This window comes from Callithrix jacchus, chromosome 4 (genome assembly GCF_049354715.1).
Source record: "Callithrix jacchus isolate 240 chromosome 4, calJac240_pri, whole genome shotgun sequence".
Taxonomy (NCBI): Eukaryota; Metazoa; Chordata; class Mammalia; order Primates; family Cebidae; genus Callithrix; species Callithrix jacchus.
The window spans coordinates 64162787-64178837 of NC_133505.1; the positions used below are offsets into that span (position 1 = coordinate 64162787).

General features: G+C 34.1%; 1 protein-coding gene across 3 annotated transcripts in view; it reads right to left on the reverse strand.

The window, feature by feature from the left end:
- Positions 1 to 15211, reverse strand: part of BMP5 (bone morphogenetic protein 5) — a 142036-nt gene extending 126825 nt beyond the window's left edge. For all 3 annotated transcript variants that reach the window (XR_001911053.4, XM_035295941.3, XM_002746665.6), the window contains exon 1: positions 14004 to 15211. Coding sequence is in view for 2 of the 3 variants with exons in the window: in XM_035295941.3 (XP_035151832.1) it covers positions 14004 to 14493 (490 nt within the window). In the remaining variant the exon portion in view is untranslated. The remainder of the gene's footprint in view (positions 1 to 14003) is intronic.
- Positions 15212 to 16051: the final 840 nt, after the last annotated feature.

The following is a 16051-nucleotide window of genomic DNA, read 5'->3' on the forward strand; positions in this document are numbered from 1 at the left end:
GAAATACATTTTAGGAAATCCTGACAGAGAACTTTGATTAAAAAGAATAAATGATTGAAAGTGGCCAAGAGATTTGAATATAATTACAGCTAAGCACATGTTTTATCATATGTCAATGAAATTAGTCTAATAAAATTTCAATGTTTGATCTATTCATAAGTTCATCTGACTTCCTAAGCATGTCTCAGACTAAATAATTAGAAATCAGATATTAATGTCCTTCACACTTCTACCATTACAATAGGGCTACCGGTAGATTGGGTAGGAGTGGCTCTAGGTACAGAGAGACAACGAGATAAAGAAAATAGAATCTTTAAGCAGCAGCAGGTGACGTCTTACATGCTCATTTTTACTCTTTGCTGCCTCTTGGCTTGCTTTTCAAAGCATAGTTTTCAGTCATTTAGCTAAAAGCCAGTATGTTAACAAGTATACCTGCTTTTTGTCATTCATTGTTCGGTTCCCTCTATTTAGTAGTGAGAGCTGAGGATAACCGGGTCTAACTGTCCTCATGTACTTCTGACTTTTGCTTTGAGAAATTTTGTAGTTTCAGAAATATTTTCTTTTGGGGGGAAAAAAATCCCCTGTCTTTACCCTTTAATTCATAAGATACAAAAGGAGCAGAAATAATCTATTTAGCTTTAGTGTGATACCAGGGCAGTGAGTGAGCTATGGAAAGAAACTGACTTTACACATGCAAGAGATTAGGGCTGTAACTGCTACAAATCAAAGGACGTGTATCAAATATGGGGTGTTGTTAAATATTATGTAGAATACAGAAGAGTCTCAGCCATGACTAGCAGGATGAAGCAGAAGTTACCTGTCAGTTTCTAGCCACAGCAGTATGAGATCCCTAACTTGTAAGTTGTAGATGTTCCTGCAGCCCAAACTTCCTCTTTAGTAGGTTTCTGCTAATTCACTGGCCAATCCCAAGTGGGCTCAGAGAAGCTGAGGCAAGGCACTCATACTTAGCAGCAGGGCAGCCCTGCTTATGTGGCCTTCTACACTGGCCAGCAGATTGGAAATCTTCCAGGATCTAAATAAACTCACTATTACTTTATTCCAATCTCCAACCACTTCTTTTGAGGCCTATTACGATTTGCAACATTGATATTTTACCTCTTTTCTATTTTGCCAACTGTTACTCTTGTTTACGCCAAATCTGTTTTTTAAAAGTGGGAATCAATAACACATATCAACCTTTTCACTCCTTATTACTGACCAATTACATTGCATGTCACAAAGGTGAGTATCCCTGATGTTTGCAGTGTTTCTTTTCCTCTGCTTCATGAGTATTTCCCTCCTCTGGAAGGCCAGCAACAAAACTCATCTATCAAAAGCCCGAAACAGTTGAACTCCAGGGAGAAGATTCTTGGTAAACTCATTATTAGAAACTTTTCCCTAAAATATTTTTATTTCATTTTATGACATTTTATGTTCATTACTGATGAAGTGAAAATAGACCGAATTCAATATATAATATGTTGGAAAATTATATAGAACTCTACAAAGAGTTCAAGCAATATCCCTATCCCCCACAACAGCAGCCTTCTCAATAGCCTTGGCAAAGGCAGCACAGCATAACAGTGACTAGCTTGAGTTCTGAATTCAGTTCCTTCTATTATAGGAAGTAGGACTGTAGACAAAGGACTTCAGGGTTTCAGTTTCCTCATCTACAAAATTAAGTGACTTAATAAAAACTTAAAATGTTAGCACCTGAAATGCTATTTGCATGCTCTCTTGTAGATCATAAGCACTATGCTAGCTGTGGCAAACAGAATATCCACTAGAGCAAAAATTGTTACAAATCTTAACATCTTCCACTTCTATTATTTCACTTTTATGATTGAATGTTTTGTTGATGTGAACTGATAGGTGAACACTTACGACCGTGATGGTGTACTACTACACTTATATTCATATTTTGATGTAATTTTTAACTTCACAATCACAGTAAACTGTCAGGAAAGAGCAAAGAAGTCATGGAATACTGGTGAATTTTTCTTGACAATCAACCTTAAGTAATCATTGTCCATTGCCCACTACCATAAGTAGATTCAAGGAAATGTATGAAAGTGGTCCTTATACCAATTCTCAGGAGTCCCTTTTACTGCAATTTATAATTGTATCTCCACGGACTCTCATTAGATCCTGAAACTACATAATGTTCAATGTATATAGTAACAAAGTAAACACTGTATACAATCTTGTTAGCAGTAAAATATAGGTGAAAATCTTTATCAAACACAATTGAAGATGTAAGATAGAGCCAGGGGTCAAGATTTAGACAACTCCAACAACTTAATTTTGAAAAATTGTATGCACTTGTATCCTTATTTCCTGAGTACAACACAAATAATGAATGTTTGAGCCACACTGACATTTTAGAATGTACCGTTAGCATCCAGTGTAAAATCTAGACCTTTTCAGGTATTTCCTTGAAAACAACTGGAGCCCCCATAACACTAATTTCTCACAGCTATACAAGCAGGCTTCTAACAGACTCTCCAAGCTCTGGGGCAACTTGATTTTACCTTTGCTCTGGACTTTTTGGACTAAAAGGCTTCCTTGGGTTCTGTTAACTGGTAACAGGCTTTTAGAAGAAAAAAAAAGTTTCTTTAAAGGGATTTTTGTTAATGTTTTTAATTTTACTCAGTTCTAGTTTTTTGGTGTGATTTATTCAAAGTATGTGACATTGAGCAAAGGAAAAAAAAATCCTGGCACAAGAAAGAAGGATTCTGGGCCTGGACCTGGCTCCTTTGCCCTGTGATCTTGGCAGTAAAACAAGCACAGTCTTTCGCACAGTGTCTGGCCCAATAGTAGGTAATCAGCTTATATTTGTTAGATGACTGAATGAATGACCTTTCAGAACTTCAGTTTCCATAGATGTGTGTTGTGGTATCATATCTACTTCCTTGAGTGCTATATACTGCAGTAATTTATATCCAACCGTATAATGTGCATAAAGATTCTTTTTTAAAAAATGTCATTATTACTGTTGTTAAAAGCTGTATACTTTTCATCTTTCCAAAAGTGGGTTACAAAGAATATAAAAGAGTAATGGCAAAGAATATAAAAAATGTATCCAAAGCATGGCTCCAGTAATAATTCTGCCATTCACTAGCTGGGTGACTTTTGTAAGTCATCTACCCTCTGAATACCCTCAATTTTTATATCAATACATTGCCAGAAAATTATTTTCCCATGGAATTAAGATGTAGATACATTGAAATAATGCATAAAAATCACAGAGTCCAGTCTCTGTCATGGGAACTGCATTTATTGTTGTTATTGTTCCTGTAATTATCACTGTTAAAAACTATACTATGACCTGACCATTTCATATACAGTAAGCAGCCACATCATGACAATGTTTAGATCAACACAGATCGTATATACTACACTGGTTTCATAAGATTATAATGGAGCTGAAAAATTCCTATCATTTAGTGATATCATAGGCATGATAATGTAGCACAACAAATTATGTTCTTTTCAGATATGTTTCAATAAACAAATACCAAGGTGTTACAATTTCCTACAGTATTCAGTGCAGTAACATGCTATAGATATGTGTAGCCCAGGAGCAATAGGCTTCACCATTGAGCCGATGTGTTTAAATAGGCTATGCCATCTACGTCTATATAAGTACACTCTGTGATATTGGTATACTGATGAAATGACCTAAGGAAACATTTCTCAGAATGTACATACCCATTTGTTAAGTGGTGCATAACTGTAAATGCATCACACATACAAAATAAAGGCTCACTTAATTCTGATAAAATTCTTCCTCAAGGTAAATTATTGAAGAATAACTTTTTAATGTAAAGTACAAACAGAAAAACCTTAAATGGTGACTTGAATATATCAATATATATGTAGCTGGAATCTATACTTATGTTAATAACTTTACTCACCACAGTTAAAAATCTAGCAGTGATTATCTACTACAATTTGAGTATGTCCTCTCCTAAACTCAGGTTGAAAGTTGATTCCCAATATGGCAGTTTTAGGAACTGGAACATAGTGGGAGGTATTTACATTATGAGGGCACTGCCATTATGAATAGATTAATGTCATCTTGTGGGAGTGAATAAGTTATTGCTCCCCTGGCAATGGATTAGTCCCCTTGAGAGCAGGTTGTTATAAGCCCAGCCTCTCTTGTGTGTCTCTGCCCATGCTCACATTCCCTTCCACTTTCCACCAAGAGTTGAAGCACGAGACCCTCATCTAACGGGCTGCCTGATCTGAGATTTCTCAGCCTCCAGAATCATGAGCCAAGCAAACTTTTTCTTATAAATTACTCAGTCTCAGGTATTGTATTACAGCAACACAAATAGACTGAGACATCATCTTAATGACTTATCTTTCAGCATTTTATCAAATAATGAGAAAGCAATAAATCTATGTTCTCCCACTCAATGTATTATGAAATATCAAAAATCAATGTGATGATTTTACAATGTGCAGCCTGTAATTGAAGATGTCCACAGTTTATGAATGGACATTTGTGTGGCTTTGGAGACCAAACAAATATATTTTTGTCCCGTTTGAAGTATTATGTTATTATAACAACTCAAGAAAATTAACAAAAACATCTAACAGACTAAACACATAGTCTGGAAAGTCACATGAATGGTATTAAGTAAAATCAAAATTATAATAATGATTTAAACAGTAATGACAATAGCTACAAATTATAAATCATAAATTCAGACATGATGTGAGTTACAGACAATACTAAAAGCTCCAGGATTGAAAGATTATTTGAACAGAGTGACTTTCCTGTTTAGAGTTTCCAACTTTATACACCTAAATTTTCATCATAAATTGACTTCTTAAAAATTAAACCGTCAAAATAAGTTGACTTATGAAAATACACATTAAAAACTTTTCTTTTTTTTTTTTTCAGTCTTCCAAATGGCTTTTCATAGAGTGTCCATGTCTTTACAACCAACTGTCTTCTAATTGTATATTATTACCTTGGCTTCTGATCACTTTCCCCTTCTCCTTAACAAGCAAGGAAATGGAACAGGTAATACCTAAAATTAAATATCTAAAATTAAAATTAAAATAGTTCTAGGACTCTGACCAAAGGTAATATGAAAAACACCTTTCAGTAGCTAATCACAGAAAATGTTGCCTTTGGTTCCTTAAAGGAAAGAACCACAGAGTCAATCTCGTGAAGGTTCTGCCACAGATTGACCTTTTCCAAAGCACCCTAGTCAGGAACAGAGTCCATCAGCTGTCCAATTTGAAGGAAGAATCAGTGAAATTCAAGGTTTTTCTTTTGGACAGAGGAAAAATTATGTGCATAATGTTTCTGAATTTCAGCATTTATTTGACAAAGTCTGATGGACTAAAGGTAGATTTTCTCTAACATTGGCTCTCTATAGTATATTCTAGTAGAAACAGTTTAGTAACAATTGAGAGCATTAATTGAGTATTTATCTCATGTAGGCTCAAAGGCCTAGGACTTTATCTGATACAGTCTTAGCTAACATTCTGTATTATTAACTCCACTTAGATGAGGAAATAGTTTCCACAAAGTGAAATGGTTTGCTCAAGGATACACAGCTGAAATTAAAACAAGTCTGGCTCCAAAGCCATAACACTGAAACCCTACTGAAACAGTTAAGGGAGAACCAAATGATCCTTCTTCACCCAGAGCAAAAAATACATCTACAAAAATTATGACATAAAGCATATTTAATTAATAACCTTCATTTCTTTCCCACTAAATAAATAATCCTTTCGTGCCTGCATCAAGGGCATCTGCAGAAGAGTCTACACAATTTGTGAGTTGCACCCTCTCTTCCTCTTTTAATAATTATATAAGTGAAATTGTCGATTGTAGCAACTTTGATAGGAAACACAAACTATACTGGAAAGGAGTTGTTCTATTCAGTGTTTCTCTGTGATTGAGGTTTAGTGCTTGATTATGAGAACTAAATAGCTGACATACCTGCTCCTCTACTAAATTCTGCCTCTGAGTCACAGCAGCTCTGCCAGAGGAGAATAAAGGTAGCAAAGAAGAAAGACAATAATCCCTATCTACCTTATTCTAATGTTATTTTTGCCTGCAACATTAACTATGGAATGTGAACACTGCATGTGAGAATATCAGATGATTCCACTCAGAATTCAAAAAAGCTTTAACACACCATCATGGGTCATTTCAGGAGGTATGGCATGCAATTGAGAATAAACAGGGATTTGAAAAATATATTGCTCTTCATTTTGCTCTACATACTTGCATTATATTCTACTCATTCCCATACTGAATTTTTTCATTGGCAATTGCAGTCTGCAGTTCATATTGTGATCTGAAAGTGCTATTTTTTCTTGTTTTAGGGGGTTTTATTTTCTGGGTAATTTTTGCTTTAAATTTCAATTTTCCCTAAAATGGTTTTCATTTATCAGCTGAAATTATTGACCCATATACAGTTCAAGGATTTTTTTCAGCATGCCATGCTTATATTTACCACTTTATTTCACCAACTCCTGAAGTAATTATCTCTCACACTAAATTATTCTCTCTTGAATTTTATTGTAAATTACTAAAAGATTAACATATGTATCGGTAACTTGCACTGAAATTGAAGTAATTCTAGAACCCTTGCTGACTAATCACCCAATATTTATTTATCTACTTGTGCCAAGTATCTTCCATTTGTACCTCAAGATCCACTCTCCACATTTTCCTGTTCTGCTCTTCACACCAAGAGACTAACTTTTAGGAACTGCATCGATGTACTCTGTGGCTCTCTGGCTTTCAGTGAGGATGAACCAATGGAAGAGCAAAAGGTATAATCTGGGTATTTATCCCTTGGTATCTGTATCCCTCCCTGCTGAGTATCTAGGGATTCGATGCATGGCGTCTTTCCCCCAATGCCAGTTTCTGTCAGGAACTTTCCCCACATATCTCTTCTCTGAGCTTTCTGGTAGCTATTTATGCTCCCTGCCCAGGACTAGTGAAGGCTACCCTGCCATCCCAAGATACTATATTATCCTTTGTTTTGCCACAACAAAGCAAGACACAAAAAACCCTCTGCCCACAACACTATAAACATTATAACATTATTTAAACTCTCTTAAACAAGTCAGTTTACACATTCTGTCTGTTTTCTTCTGGGAATGCTGATATACCTCAGTGGGTGGGGCAGCGGGGAGTGATGAATGGGACACAGTTTCTCTTGCCAAAATACGTAATCAAAATGTGGAGGATGATCATCATGGGCAAGTGACATGTGCAGTTGCACAGGGTCCTGCGCTTAGAAGGGCCCCACTCTTGGTGTAATACTCTGCTGCCACCATCTTGAAATTCTTAATAATTTTTGAAGAAGGGGCTTGCATTTTCATTTGCATCAGGGTCCACAGATTATGTAGCCACTCCTGAAAATTCTCTCAACATTCATCGAAGAAGGTGATATTAATATCTGCACTTTTTCGATAAGGAACCAGAGGCACAAAGGATTTAAATAACTTGCTCAAGTTCATACTGCTAGTAATCATGGAATATGGGATTCCAATCCATTCTGGCTTTGTGTATACTACCCTTCTTTTGTGATGGAAGCACAGAAAACAATTAAATTTAATTTATAATTAAACTTTAAAGTCATGTGAGCAATAATATGCCATGAACTTAAGATTCTGGAGATGGCTGTGCCTCTTATATAGAAAGGGTAATCGCAGAGTGAGAAGAGAGACAGAAAATCTGCACAACTACCACTGAACTTCTTATATCATATAGCATTGAAATAGCTGAAGGATTTTGTACATGTTAGTAAATCTTTTCTTGATTTAAATGTGTCTTATAGTCCTGAAGAAAATCTAAGTGGGATTTACATCTGTTGATCTTGACTTTTTAAAACTATTTTCTATATTCCTAACAACTCCAGGAAATCTATGTAACAAGAACAATAAAAGTTGCTAACATTTTTTTCCAGAAAGAAACTGAACAAGCCCAATATCAAAGACAAGTTTCTTCACTGTCTTAGAAGTCATAAAACAGCACAATCTCCAGTTTAATTTCTACATCAAGCTATTCAGAATTATACAAAGTTTTGGTTTCTAAGAGTTATGTAATATTTATCTAATTCACTGCCTTCCAAGCTGAAGTTAACGCATTTCTTTTAATTTTGGGGGATTTGTTATTGTTGCTGTTTTCTTTTCTCCCCAAACCACCAGAGACCTTTCATACTAATCTACAAATAGTCATTTTTCCTCTCATTTTAAACATCATACATTTGAACACATTTTGTTTCTGTCTTTTAAAATTATCATTTATCCACAACTGCTTGGGCAAGACTCACACGAACTAGGGGTTACTACTACTCGGTTGTGCACATTGTTTTAAACATCTCTGAAAAAGGCAGGTGAATACTCCACCATTATTTTTATCTTACTGTCAAACTTTGTGAGCTGAATCTTAAACATCCCAATCTGACATCAAAATCAAAACAGATCCCTTTTCCCCTAAATAAATGAGCTGGTTGTCAAGGCTGACTGGTGTGTTTTAAAGAATATCTTAGCCAAGGGTATTATTTTAAGAGATGAGCAAATGGGGAAACCCCATAGCCCAGCCAATAAAATATGAACTTAAGGTGCAAAGAAGCACTCATAAATATTACTTAGAACAAGGGATTCATTGTTTCCCTCCAACCCTTTCAGTGATTCCTCTGATCTCAGCCCCTCTCCTGTGCGTCAGGGAAGCCTCTTCCTTTAACCTGTGGTTTTTTTAAAGCTGAGCTACTGCATTATTTATGACTGTAAATGTGAGTAGCCTGTCTGTATGCTCCTTGTACACACACACTGAGACAACCCCCCTTCTTCCCCACTTCGGTATTTTAGTGTGTAAGCATGAAAGGGTTTTCCCCTCGAGCTGATGTGGTTGGGGATGTTGAATTAGCTGCTGTTTAGTATGAGGTAGACTGAGGATTTCCCAGCACCTCCTCCACCTGCACAACTCAAAGGTCAGCCTTTAATGGCTCATTTCATTCCTTTTCTTTCACGCACTTTTTCAAAAATATTTTATTTCTTGCTCTGTCTCATCCTCATTGCTGTTTGCCTCTAAATCTTACTCTATACCTCTTTATTCTTTCTCATTATCTGTTCTCAAAAGAATTAATTTCTTCATGGAAGTGACAGAGTATTAAATAAAGATAATATAAGGAAAAGCTTTTTTATAAACTAAACAGGAATGACATGTTTGATGAGGGTTATTTTTGTTCAAGTTTGGTTTTTCTTTTACTCTTCTTGAAATTTTCCCTTTTAAATGTTATTTTATAAAATAAAGGCAAAACACAACTAAATCTTGTCAATGGGATCCTTAGGGAGAGATGAGGAGGCCAAGAAGAATGGGATGATGGAGAAACAATTACAAGGATGGCAAGAGCCAGGGCAGTTCTGATGCCTTGGGGAGCTTTCCTCCCAGTGGGTGGAGGCTGCAATTGGCACGTTGTAACCTTTTCCTTCTCAACTGGAGAGAAAACAGGAGAGTGTACCTCAATTCTCAAACTGTAACTAATTGATTTTCAACTAATTTAAGCCTCTAGCAAACCAAGACCAAAGGCAGACCCCAGGAAGGGTGGGAGTGGTAAGGAGAGGGGTGCCAAGAGAGCCTGGGGCTGCAGAGACCCAGACGGAGGAGGAAAGGCCAAAAAATGCTGGGATGAGAAGGGAGGAGAAAGGGTGGGGATATTACAGAAAATGGAAGAATGAAAGGGAAGGAGTGAGAGGTGGCAGCCAAGGCAGTCCCAAGTCATTCTCACTTCCAGCTAATACTTCTCATTAAACTTTTAAAACTTGATATTTGTGAATGACCATTGAAATTTTCAAAAAAAAGTGTTGAAACTATGATTATAACTATCTCTGGCATCCCAGAGTTTGTCATGCCAGTCACTTGACAATCAACCATCCTGAAAGGAGAACAAGACTCCCCTTGGTCATGATTATGAATGTGAAGGGTTGTTGGAGAAAAGAGAAAAAGGGCTCCACACTCAGCAATATTTTTCTCTTCAAAAGTAAACCTTTAACAGAATGATTGTTGCTTTACCCATTATTAGCATTAGTTTCTCCAGGCATAATTTATGAATATGTACTATAATGGCTTTAGATTATCTTTCCTTCCAACCCATCCCCCTTCAAAAAAATTCTTCCATGTGTTTATGGGTGTGTTTATGTTACACAAGTGTTAATAACTCTATTGGAGAGACTACATAGATAGGCATCTTTAGGTAGATTTGTATATAAATTCCTCTCCACTGGGCACTTGATTCAGCCAAAAACAACAATAAATATCAATGATGTCTTTCAAATCTGTTAACTGAGAACATAAGCATTTTTTTTCCAGTACCAAGAGAACTTAATTATTTGGAGAAGCAGGCAAAAACGGTTCAATTTAAAGTTTTTGAGTGTTTTTTTCTGTCATTATAACATACTAATTATGTTCATTTAAGATATTCAAAAAATTAAACAACACACTTAAATATTTTCATGCTTGGAATAATATATTCTTGAAACATATCTAACAGTAAAAAAAAGCATTAATAAACTCAAAGTTCAACTTTTCAGAGGAATATGTAGATAGAAAGAATAATATAAAAGTAATTTTACTGTTTTTGCTGCTTTTTACTTCCACTAAAACATCTAGTGTTATGTTATTATGGTGATACTATCATCAATCAATCAAATAAAAGTGGCTTCTAACTAAAGGATCTTAAAAATACACTACACGTTTTCTTTATGTAAACAAGAGATAATTATTGTAAGCAAATGATCTAATCATGTCTTTAACTTGTATTGGTATTTAATACATATACTAACACTTAGCACTTTTGACAAAAACATGGTTAAAAAGAAAAAAAAACTTACCAGAAAGACATTTTGTTACTAACATGTTAAATTGACTAAGCAAAAATTTCACTGGTATTCAACAGCTTTAGAGAACAAGCATTCAACCTATAAAATTTAATACTATGAGACTGATAAAAGTGGTCTAAGAATAAAGTATACAGTAGAAGGAACATTTTCTTCACGCAATAATTTATATTTGTTTCTTCAAAATGAACAGGTCACTAAAATAAGGTTAAAATGATACGGTTGGTTTTATATTCAGATGTTTGCATGCTTTAAGCAATTTATTTACATTTTATTTTTCTTTTAGTAAATTCAAATCTATTTTTTACTCATGAATATAAAGCTAATCTCATCTGAATTTTAAACAGTCGATATTTTGTTAAGCATCGTTCTGAGTTTGGGTTAACTTTAATTGTTCTTCATGAGAAAACTATATGGAAAAAAATAATTTGAGTGACAAGATAACTGTAGAAAATCCATTATTTGACTTGAAAAGGACAACAAACAAGCATTTTTTAAAAGGATGCTACTAGATCCTTTTCATATAGTTCTTCTAATTATGGGAAATGTCAACAGATTCTTTTCACATATTTAAATATCCAGGTGGCTTCCTCGTTACAAATCCCTTTCCTATTACTGATTTGACTAATTTGTACTTAGTCTCAATTACATGCATTTTTTAAGATACTGAAAAAAAAATCTAATCCTTTGTAGTCAAGGATAAGAACACGAAATAAACTACAGTTAATATTTGCTAATGGAAGTTACATTAAAAAAGTACTCATACTCTTCTGCAACTAATAAAGTTATTACACGTTCATCTTTTCTGAGTATACTTATTAGCTTACTTTATAATAAAAGAAATGCAAAATTTAAAGCTTTTTACTGAGTAGTGATCAGTTATAAAGTTTGGATGTATTAGAAGACATGGTCAAAGAATAATTAAGCTGTGGTTTAATTTTCCTTAAAGTCTACCAAGAAAAACTCACCTAGTATCAGAATCAGTTTGTCAGTAATTTCATGTAAGACATTTAGTTTGGAATTAGTAAATAAAGAAGAAATAATATAGCTTGTTATTGAGCATAAAGCAATACTCAGCAATTCAAGCATGATAAAAATAAATATACAGTTTCTCTAAGGCTGATAGCTAACATTTGTTTCTCTAGAGTCAAATGAATAATTGTGTTTCTTCATATAGGCAATAAACTAATATACTGCTATGTTATTATAATCTGAACAATGTAACCAAAATGTCATTTATTTTAAAATGTGTTTCTCGATAATGAAAATGTTCTAGGAATCAATGAATAAAACTATTATTGGCTTTGACTTTCTTATTCTATGTAGATTTATAAAAAGTAAACACATAAATTCAAAAATCATGCTTACACTTCTCTTGTGAATGATCAGAGCAATTCTAATAAAATATATTGTGACATTCATGACTGAGCTACAGTTTATTAAAATATATAACATTACATATCCTTCTTTGTCAGATTTTAGATGATCTGTTCTGATTTTCTCAATGGTTTATAAATATATAAATTTTGCTAGATTGAAATTTTTCTTTTAAAATATTGAAACTAAATTCTTGAATAACACTTTAGAAATGCTACAAAGCAAAAGGTACAACAAGCTACATTTGCATGTCCCTTATACTAGGTAAAAGCAATCAAAGTAATTTGAATTTAAGCTATATTTAAATGGCTAAAATGTTCGATGTGAAGTCTGTTAATTATATGTAAAAGAAAAGGCCTCCAGGACACCTGATTAGTGCAACAAATGATGACTTACTACAACTTAATAATGAGAGCTTTGTCTCTAGTAACATAAAACATGATTTATTAAGTACCTTATCCTTCATGCTAGAATTGCTAAGAGCATATGACCATAGTATATGACGCAACACATATTATAAAAGCATCTATGTGTTATTAAGATTTGTTGATATCTGACTTTTCAAAGAATATTTCCTTTGAGATATATGAGGAAGTTTTTAATTAAGTGTTTAATAAAACATGTTAAATTTATGTCAAAGCAGATTGCATTTTTAAAACAAATCTCTAAAAGTTCTAACATCATAAAATTCTCAGTTCTTCTCAGTGGATTAAATACGTTGACAGAATTTTTAATCTTCAAAAATAAAATAGATTCAATGTTATTTTCCTTTGAATGCCAGAAGATATTAAATTTCACCTTCAATTTTTATTAAAACATTTAAAGAAAACAACGGCCCTTATAAAATAATTTGAAATTGATAATCTTATAAAATTATTCTAAGAGGGAATATTGGGAACTAAATTATCATTTGTCATTGTCAGTATTTAAAAACCACCATAAAGTGCCAGCTTCGACTAAGACATAATTTTAAATTTTTTTCACCAAAATTGTTGCTATTCACAGAAAATTTCAATTAACTACTTGATATCATATAGAAGGAAAATTTTATATAGGTAAAGACCACTAAAGCATGTCTTACATTTTTCTTGCCTGTGAAAAAAATCAAGTAGGTATAACGTACTTTACTCATTACATTTAAGAACTGTTAGACAAACTTTATTTCTGAAATATTTATTACAGAATTTCAGAATGCCTTCCTTCATTCCTTGATAGTTATCTTTTATGGTGCTATTCGATCTTGGTTAATTTTATATCTGTATCTTTACAGTAGTTTCCTCCCCTAGGTGAGAGATTTTTAAGTAGTATGTGAATATATACTTATATGTGCTTTAAATCCTTTTGGGAAAAAAAAAGTGGTTCTGAATGTCACTTTTACTTTCCCATCTGTAAGTGGTTTTTTCTTCTTTTTTGCCCATAGCATAGCTATCCTCATAAATTTCCCTGTTTTTAGACTACTGCCTTTGCATTCATATATTTAAGAGAGGTTGAAATTTAACAAAATCTGAAAAGACCCACACTATAAGTGTTTAATTTTAACTATTCATATTAAATACACACACATGACATTTTGCCTGAGGCAAAATCTTACATAGCATCAATGAAAGAAAGAAAACAGAAGCTAGAGAGGAGAGTTAGAGAAAATGACTTTATATAAACATGACCACCTACCAAGCAGCTCCTTTACCATTAGGAAAACTTCCACTTTGTAATAGCATAGATGAACAAACAAATGAACAACATACCTAAGTTGACAAAGCTCATGACCATGTCAGCATCATTCAGAAAGTTGGTATCATGGAGGCTGGCTAGAGGAGGACTCTGGGTGGTCAGAGGAGTCGTCCGAGATAACTGTATGCGACGAGGATACCCATTGGGAGAGGCTGGGTATCCCTTTCTTGCCCCTCTGGTCTCTTCTGCCAAGGATGCCCTCACTGAGTACTCCGACTCTTCAGGATTTTCTTCATTGGCCATGGCATTGTAGAGGTCCAGCATAAAGAGAGGTGCAGAGGATGCTTGTTTTCCAGGTGAAAATGGTCTGGGTCTGTGAGGCAAACCCAAGATTGAGAGAATTTCCCTTTGTATTTCCCGTCTCTCATGGTTCCGTAGTCTTCTATAAATAAAGCTGGAGTGAACATGATTGTCTCCCAAACCTCCTTTTGCATAACCCACTAGAACCCAGCAGCTCCAGAGGAAACCCACAATACCCTTAAGTAAAAATACAGTCAGATGCATTTTTGTCCAAAAGCAAAAGTTGATATTTTTAGTCCTTCTTGTCGTCTTAAAAAAAAATTAAGTTTCTAGGAGGTACACTTTCCCAGTAGCAGAAAAAATAAATTTACCTATTCTTCATGACAGTGACATTTCTGAGCACAACATCCCCACTGATTTTCCTGTCCTATTTTAAATATTTTGGAATGTGTCAAGAGTAGTTACTTCTAAGAAAGCCGAAACTCAGATTTCCAATTATCCACAGTTGTTAAGAGTTTTTGCTGCATTGATGTAGCAGAAGACGGCTAATATTATTTGATCAGATGACCTATGCATTCCTATATAAATTTATGATAATCAGGCCTTTGGTATTTGAATTAAGAAAAGTTGATCTTCTGATAAACTGTAGTTCCCAAAGTTATCTTCACTTGCTCTTGAGTTCTTCTCAACCCTTGAGTTCTTTCCAAGACAAATCCTGATTTCTGAATCACAGATCTATGCTGATCTGCACCTTGGTGTTGGAATATATATCTGTCCGGCAGCCTGGTGATAACTTTAACATCTTTTGTGTCGTCTTAGTGTAAAATAATACCCTAGGTTGTACTATTCAAGTAAATGTGTTTCCCTGAATTTACTTAAAATCCTTCCTGTAAGTCCATTCAATCCCTTTCTCCTTCTTACTGTTAATTCCACCTCCAGCAGGCACAATATACCAGCCCTCTTCAAGAGAGATCTAAAGAGTAATGTAAGCACAACCCTGCTGGGAAAGAAGAGGCTTCTCATTGTAATTTGAAACTGGTAAAGCAAAAAGAACTTAACCCTTTTGCTACCAGAAAAGTCTCCATTTTCAAAATTTTATAACCATGCATCTAACAAAGAACAGTGATGCATGGGACATACAAATTCTAGGGGAAATAAAAGGCAGTTTTCAGGTAGTACACTGAAAATTTTGCCATCCATTTTACACAGTACTTTTTGAGATCTTTTTTTTAAATGACATGTACTTAATACACTTCTGTATTAAGTCTCAGGTTGTACCTAAATTAGCTTGATAAAGTTCTATGTTCAAGACTATTCCTAGTTTTTGTAAGTCATTAAAACACACTTCTTAAAAAATAAAGGATGAGTTGTAAATTGAGGTTAATTTGCTGTTTCTTAATGATAGATTCTTTAAAAATAAAATACAGCAGAGAATTAATCACTAATAAATATATTCTAGCTGCCAAAGTAGTAGTTGTAATAATTCAGTAAGTGATTAGATAACCTAGCTTTAAGTGTCTTTAAGTATTAACATTTTAAGCAGAAAAATATATTCATATTTTTCTTATTAAATCAGTAAAGTTGAAATACAAACATCCTAAGATGTAGTGTTGTGATTCATAACTTTTAAGTCATTTCAGTTGAAATACGCACAGACTTACAAATTAGGTATTTCCCATAAATTGTATTCGGTACTTTGTTTTAACCCATGCAAATAAACACAAATCAAATCTTCATGACTACATGCAGATTGAAATTTGAGTGTTTAAAATTTGATGGGTAAAATGGGGAAAGTGCACACCTTTCTAAAATACCATACTTA